We start from the raw sequence: 6,890 nt of genomic DNA, 5'->3' as shown, positions 1-6,890 counted from the left end.
TCGGGGGTCCCCCAGGAGCGCAGAGGAAGGGAAGGGCCCCTGGCCCTGCCCTTGGCTTTGTTTCACACTTAAGAGCCTCTAATTAAAACCAGGCACAAAGGCCCTGGCTGGTGGCAGGCGTGAGGTGCCAGCAGAGGACGGGGGTCTGTCACCAAGGGAACAGGGGTGACAGGGGGTCCTGGGCATGGGCCCCTGCACGCCTGGGCATGAGCGGGCACACAAGTGCCCAAACACAGAGACACACACACACACACACACACACACACAGAGACGTGTGCTCCCTACCGTGTGGGATAGGGAGAGTAGCGCTCAGGCCTGGTGTGTACTGGTTTGGACTGGTCTGATGGTCTGCAGTGGCTCCGTGTTTGGGAGTGGTCTGTGAGCAGCACTGCCCAGGGGGGCTGGGGGCAGAGATGAGCCCTGGGCTGTGTGTAGGGTGAGCCAAGCCCAGGGGTGCCCCCACCCTGCGGGCAGCCTGGTTGGCAGTGGGCACAGCTTTAGCCAAGGACCACAGAGGGTCCCCAGTTGGGATCTGGAGGCTGGTGGGTGACCCCGAGACTGGCTGTGATGAGCTGGGGGATGAGCCCCCCCCACAATATGGGTCTGGCTGCTTGGATCCCTCGGGGTGGTGAGACTCCAAAGCTGCGCTGTCCCCCAAAGCCATCCCCAGTGCCGGCAGGGCACGAAGCCCACCGGGGCAGGCGGGGAAAGTGGCTTAAGCACACCTTGACCTTGCTGGCGGGGGAGGATCCCCTCAGCTTGTCCGACACATCTCCTGCCAGCGCCGGCATTGAGAGCGCGCGAGCCCGCGCGCGGAGGAGCCGGCATGAAAAGGCAGCTTAGGCATCTCCTGCTGCGAGAGATGGATTAGGGGCTTCGGGGAGGCCGGGGACAGCCAGCGCCACAGCCACCGCGCCGCGACGGCCGCGTGCCGGCGGCCAGGCCGTGGGGCCAGGGTGGGCACAATGGGCACACAGTTACTGCCCTATGGCACCGTCTTGCTGGGACACCGGGGCAGCGGGGTGGGACCCGGGGGGTCCCCAAAATGGAGAAAAGGGTGTGTATGGAAAGCGCCAAGGGCTGTCCTGGCAGGGAGGGGACACCCGGGGCTGGCAGCCCCGGCCCCGCCGTGGGCCCCCCTGGTTCGGCTGCAGCTGTCACTGTCAGGGCTCGAGTATTTTTAGAGCTGCCCTAGACCACAGTGACCATTTCTACCCACGGAGTGCATGGAATCGGGGCGGGGAGGGGGGAAATGGGCACTAATTTCCTTTTTTTGCTCTGCTTTGGGGTTCGAGGTGCCCTTTAAGTCCCCAGGGAAGCACCTGGAGCTGGCAATGGGTCCCCATGGGGCACAGGGACCCCATATTGGTGGGGTGGGCATGGTCCAACCATCTCAGCTCTGTCCCTGTGCTGGGTTAGGGTCTGTGTTCCCGGGGCAGTGACAGTGATGTCCCCACAGGGACAGCCAGGACCCCTGGATGTCCCCCAGGAACTGTTCCAGGTCTGTGGGGTGGCCCCTGTGGTGGAAGTGCAGGAGGGATGGGGTGCCCCTCTGGCCATCCCTCCCTCTCCCAGGAACAGCTGTGCCCCCAGCCGGGGGCAGGGCACCTGCCAGCACTGGGCATGTGACAGGAGGTGATAGAGGTGCTATTTATACCCTCCTGTGTCAGGGTTGGGTGTGGGGACGTCAGTGAGCCCATGCCACTGGCCCATGGTGACTCCCAGGGTCCCCCGAGTGCCCATCTATCTCCCAGCACCAACCAAACGCCCCCTGTAGGGAGAGGGGGGGCTCAGTGCGACCAGAAGTGTCACACTCCATGGTGTCACACAGCCATTCCAACTGCCCCCAGCCCACTGGGGACACAGAGTCACCTCTGTGCCCAGTGGGGACACACAGCTGGCACAGGAACATTGAGCTGTCCCCATGCCCAATGGAGGGGGGACAGAGTTGTCCCCATTGTGGACACTGAGCTGTCCCTGTGTCTGACAGTGCATGAAGTTGTTCCCAACAAGGACACCGAGTTGTCCCTGTGCCCAGTGGGACACAGAGCTGTCACTGAGCCAGTCCCTCCAAGCTAGAGGGTACCAGAGGGGGGCAGATGTGTCCCCCAAGTGCCCCAGGTCCTGGGGAGCAGACGTCCCCATCAGCAGAGGCCCTTGGCACAGGGAGATGCCAAGCGGGGAGATATTCATTCCCAGCCTTCCTCCTGCTCCTGTGGCAGCAGGGCTGGGGAGCACAGGCCAGAAAGGGCCCCCCAGACAAGAGGGGCTCCCCAGAGAAGACGGGCTCCCCAGAGAAGAGGGGCCCTGGTGAATGCAGCACCAGCTCCTGGTCCTGCAGGGAGGGGCCTCTGCCCCTGCTGGGCTCTGGGGTCCCCTGGCCTGGGGACACTGTGCCCCTTGAGCACCTCAGGCAGAGAAGCCCAGGGACTGTTCCACCTCCCCCCTTTGGCACCAAGTGACACAGGCAGGGCTGAGAGGCCTTGGGCAGCACTGTGGGCACCCAGCCCCAGGGCCACCCCTGCTGAGCTCAGCACCCCCGGAGTGCCAGGTTCCCGAAGCCAGGCAGGCAGGGCTGGCTTCCCCCCAGCCATGGGTGATGATGAGCACCAGTGCTGTGCACCCAGTAGGGTGGGGGGATGTTGAGAAGGGGCAAAGGACACCAGCACAGCTGGGTCCTGCCAGGGGAGCCGCCAGCCTCCCCAGGGGTCCCCACATTCCCTGTCCCAGGTTCATCCCACCTGGCTTGACACAGCCCCATCTCCTTGCAGGACCTTGTCTGGCTCAGAACCCATGGTGGCTGGGGGTTCCAGTGACCAGCGGGGTGGGTCAGGAGCTCCCTGTTGTGGGCACAGCCCCTGCACTGGGCCCAAGGGTGCCCACCCGGGACCCACGGGACGTTTGACTGAGTCACCCACAGGGGTGTTCCACATGGTACGGGTCAGGCTCCCTTGGCAGGGGTCCCAGGTCCAGTCCGGCCCATGTGGACCCACCTGGGTGCTTTGGGAGGATGAGGAGGGGACCACAGACCTGACATGGGACAGTGGGGGTTTTGTGGGGAGTTGAGTAAAGCAGACAAGCAGAGTATCAACAGGATGTTCTCGGGGCAATGAGGACCAAACTGGAGCATGTTTCTGCCCAGCAAGAAACAGACACAAACACGGCCACTCTGCACTGCAGAAGTCCCAGCTCACAGCCACCAAGCCCTCCTCAGCACACAGGGCTGGCTGGTCCCAGGAGAGAGCCAAGATTAGAATCATAGGATATTAGGGGTAGGGATGGACCTTAAAGACCATCGAGTCCCACGCCCAGGTTGCTCAAGGCCTTATCCAACCCAGTTTTGAACACTGCCAGGGTTGGGGCATCCAGCACCTCCCTTTCCTGGGAGGTTTTTATTTCCAGGATATCCCGGGGGAATTCCTGCAGGGCTGCTGCAGTGGGGCAGCAGGCTGAGCACAGCATTCCCTCCTAACAAGCGAGAGGCACATGTTCCACACAGGAGTTCTGGCAGCACAAGCTAGCCTGGCTCACCAGAGGAACAAATCGGGTCTAGAGCTACCCCGTGGAGCACAAAGCACACCCAATGCTTCAGGACCACTGCCTCACTGCACAGGGCACAGGTGTCCCCTCAGGGACAGGTCTGGTGGCACATGGAGGCTCAGAGAACCAATGCAGACAGCACAATCCCGAACTCCTCTCTCTCTCACCGGGCCCTGACAGGCACCAGAGGGCAGCAGGGCCCGGGCAGAGAGGCTGCTGCGGAGAGAGGGAAAGCAATGAATGGATGGAGAGACAGATGGGATCCGTTTTTCCTGCTGTCAGGGCAGGCGGAGGACTGGCAACACACAGCACGGAGCAAAGGGACAGCTGGTGACAGCTGTGCTGGGGGATGGCGAAGCAGAGATCTCTGCAGACCCGGACCCAAATCCTAGACCCAGACCTCAAACCTAGACCCAGAAGCCAGACCCCAGACTCAGACTCCCAAATGCAACCCGTGCCCACAAATCCAGACCCAGACCTAGACCCCATCCCCTGATGCCGAACCCAGCCAAGGCCCCCAAATCCATCCCCACAGCCCCAAGTCCCCAGCCCCCAAATCCAGACCCGGATCTAGATCCTAGACCCGACCCTGATCCCAGAACCAGCCCCAGACTCCAGACCCTGACCTAGCACCCGCCCCCAGCCCCCTGGTATTGTCCAGGTTATTGCTGCTGTGCCACTGCAGAGGGCAGGGCTGTGGCTGCAGCAGCCGGGCACACACTTCCCACGCAGGGGCGAGGAGAGGCCCCCGGAGCCCAGCCAGAGGGCTGGGGCAGCGGCCAGGGATACGAGCACGGGGCCCTGGGCTGCACCGGGGGCTGGCTCTGAGCACCGCGATCCGGCTCAGGATTTGTGCTGGGCACCGCCTGAGGGCTGGGCGCGATGTCCGTGTTCCCCTCAGGGCGCACCGGGCCCGGGCCGTTCCCAGCGCCCAGGGGCTCCGGCCGCCCTCAGCCGCGCGGGCCCCGCCCAGCTGGCTGTGCGCATGCGCCGCCCCAGCAGCGGGGCGGCCCGCGGCGCGCACCGGCTGCGGTGGCGAGACCGCGCTCCCATTGGCTCAGACGACCATCACTCAAGCGACCGGAGCAGCTCCCATTGGCTCAGACGACCATCACTCAAGCGACCGGAGCAGCTCCCATTGGCTAGGGCTGGGAGGGCGGGAAGACTGAAGCCGACCTCGCGCTCTCCGTGCTGAGCCCTCTCCGTGTGACGCCTTTACGCATGCGCGTTGCAGGGGGCGGGGAAGGGAGCCCAGCGCTGCGCAGGAGCTCGCGCCCTAATTGGCTGCTAGGCACGCGCCTGCGCTATTCGCGCCCTCATAGGTTGAGCGGCGCGCGTGTGCCGTCACTCGCGCCCCCATTGGCCGCCGGGGCGCGCATGCGCGCTGCCATCAGCAGTCAGACGCGCAGCGAGGTTCGGCGGGACGTGACCTGCCGCGGCGGAGCCCTGAGGGCGCGGCCGGCCGTGCGAGCCGGTTCCGCACCCTTGGTGTGCCGACCCCCGGCGTTCCGCTGTCTCCGGGCCGGTCCTGTCCTGTCCTGTCGCCGCCCCGCCGGGTCCCGCTGCAGCAGCCACTCCGCTCCGCGCGTTGGCGCTGCTGTGAGGGACCCCCCGGCTTTGTTGATCACGTGACCCTCGTAGCCGCGCACGTGACCTGTGGGGCGGCGCATGCGCGGTGCAGGCGGGGGCGGTGCAAGCGGGCGGCGCTGAGGGCGGAGGCGGCGGCGGCCGGAGCGGGGCCGGGCCGGGCCGGGCTGGGCTGGGCCGGCGCGAAATGGCGGACAGGTTCTCCCGCTTCAACGAGGACAGGGACTTCCAGGTACTTCCCTCGCGCCCCCCGCGTGGCCGCGACCCCACGGGCTGGGCTCCGCCGCCTTCTCCCCACCCCCCCACCGGGGCTTTGTGTGCGGGCCCGGCGCTGCGCTGCGGCGGGGAGCGGCACAGGGGGGAACCTGGGGGGCTGGGGCCGGCTGTCAAGATGACCCGCGGCTGGGGAGAGCGGCCTGGGCACGGGGGCAGTGGCTGGCGTGTTGCGGTGGCGAGGGGCCGACCCCGCGGAGGGGCCGGCAGGGGAGGACGGTGAGGGGATCAACCCTCCAGCAGTGAGGGAACCCACCACAGCCCGGGAGCGGTTGGGCCCCTCGCCGGTGAGGGAGCCAGCCCCTCGATGAGGGGAATCGCCCGCCTCACGGTGAGGGCTCGGATCAGCCCCACCGAGACCCGCACCGCGCCGTCCGAACATCTGCCAGCGACCCCCTTCTCTGTGGAAAAAACGCCTCTTCCTTCTCACACCCGGCCCCTTCGCCAAAACATCAGTATTGCTACGTAATTAACGCCACTGATGGCATTTGAAAGGGGGTTTAAATAAACAATGGGGAAATTAACGTTGACTCATTAAGCTTGAACAATGACATGTTGTTCTCTGACTTCAGCCCGAGAGCGTCTCGGGGTTAGAAAGGAAAACAAAAGGAGCGAGGATAACGCTGCTGAGGAGACTCGTGGATGGGCTGTTGTGTGGGTCCTTGTTTCGGGAGCCTGGCGTTGGAATGGTGCTTTTCATCCTCACTCGGGCCTTTCACCCAGAGACCTGGGAGGGCTTTTTTAATGTGGAGCTTGCGTAATTCTGCTTCATCTGGCATTAAGGTGCAGTCTTGGAAGCAGTCAGGACATCCAGGAGGGACTAATTTATGTTGTTTCTGGATGTTACAAGGGGTATACACTTCAAAAATTGTTACTAAACTGCGCTAGAAACACACAAGGAAATGAACACCAGCGTGGTTGTGTGCAATGTTGGTACTGCCTGCTCTGAGGATGGAGGTTTGGCTCCTGCCACAGCCCCAAATCTGGGCTTGTTTGCATCCTTCCTTTCCTTCAATGAAGAAATGAGCCATAATTAACACTGGAGTAGTCTGAGTTGGCTTTGAAGTTTGTGTTTCAGGAAGTGGAGCGAGCCAGATCTTGGGCTTGAAAACACATTTCTTGTAATCCTTTGTTAAGGGAGAGATGGGGAACCTGAACCAAGTCGGGTACTGTGGCTGTGCCCAGGGAGCAGGTACGCTCTGCAGTTGTGTCCACATTTGCCTTTGGGTGTCCTTGTTCCTGTCCCTATGTGGGGAAACCCCATGGCAAGAGAAATAATTGTTGTGGCAAAACTCGTTACTGTGTCGTGGCTCTGAACATGCAGAGGGAACATGTGGTGATGTCAGGGAGGAAACTCAGCTCCATTACCTGATCCCAAGATCCTGGAAGCTGCTGAGTGTGTCTGGGGACAATAACTGAAGTCACAACCCTGTGTCCCCTTGACTTTAAAAAAGGGCACTGTTCTAAATTGGGATTTATCTGTGCTAAAT

At 63.0% G+C, this 6,890-nt stretch overlaps 1 protein-coding gene across 4 annotated transcripts in view; it reads left to right on the top strand.

Moving 5' to 3' along the window:
* Nucleotides 1-4,891: 4,891 nt before the first annotated feature.
* GPATCH8 (G-patch domain containing 8) overlaps nt 4,892-6,890 on the top strand; it is a 54,677-nt gene continuing 52,678 nt past the window's right edge. Inside the window, exon 1 of one of the 4 annotated variants that reach the window (XM_068212484.1) lies at nt 4,892-5,359. In XM_068212484.1, the coding sequence (XP_068068585.1) occupies nt 5,315-5,359 (45 nt within the window). In that variant the 5' untranslated portion in view covers nt 4,892-5,314. The remainder of the gene's footprint in view (nt 5,360-6,890) is intronic. The other 3 variants (XM_068212485.1, XM_068212489.1, XM_068212486.1) reach the window with 3 other exon arrangements.

This window comes from Anomalospiza imberbis, chromosome 22, assembly GCF_031753505.1.
Source record: "Anomalospiza imberbis isolate Cuckoo-Finch-1a 21T00152 chromosome 22, ASM3175350v1, whole genome shotgun sequence".
Classification (NCBI taxonomy): domain Eukaryota; kingdom Metazoa; phylum Chordata; class Aves; order Passeriformes; family Viduidae; genus Anomalospiza; species Anomalospiza imberbis.
Note: the sequence above shows the minus strand (reverse complement) of the source record. Positions and strands in the feature narration are given on the sequence as shown.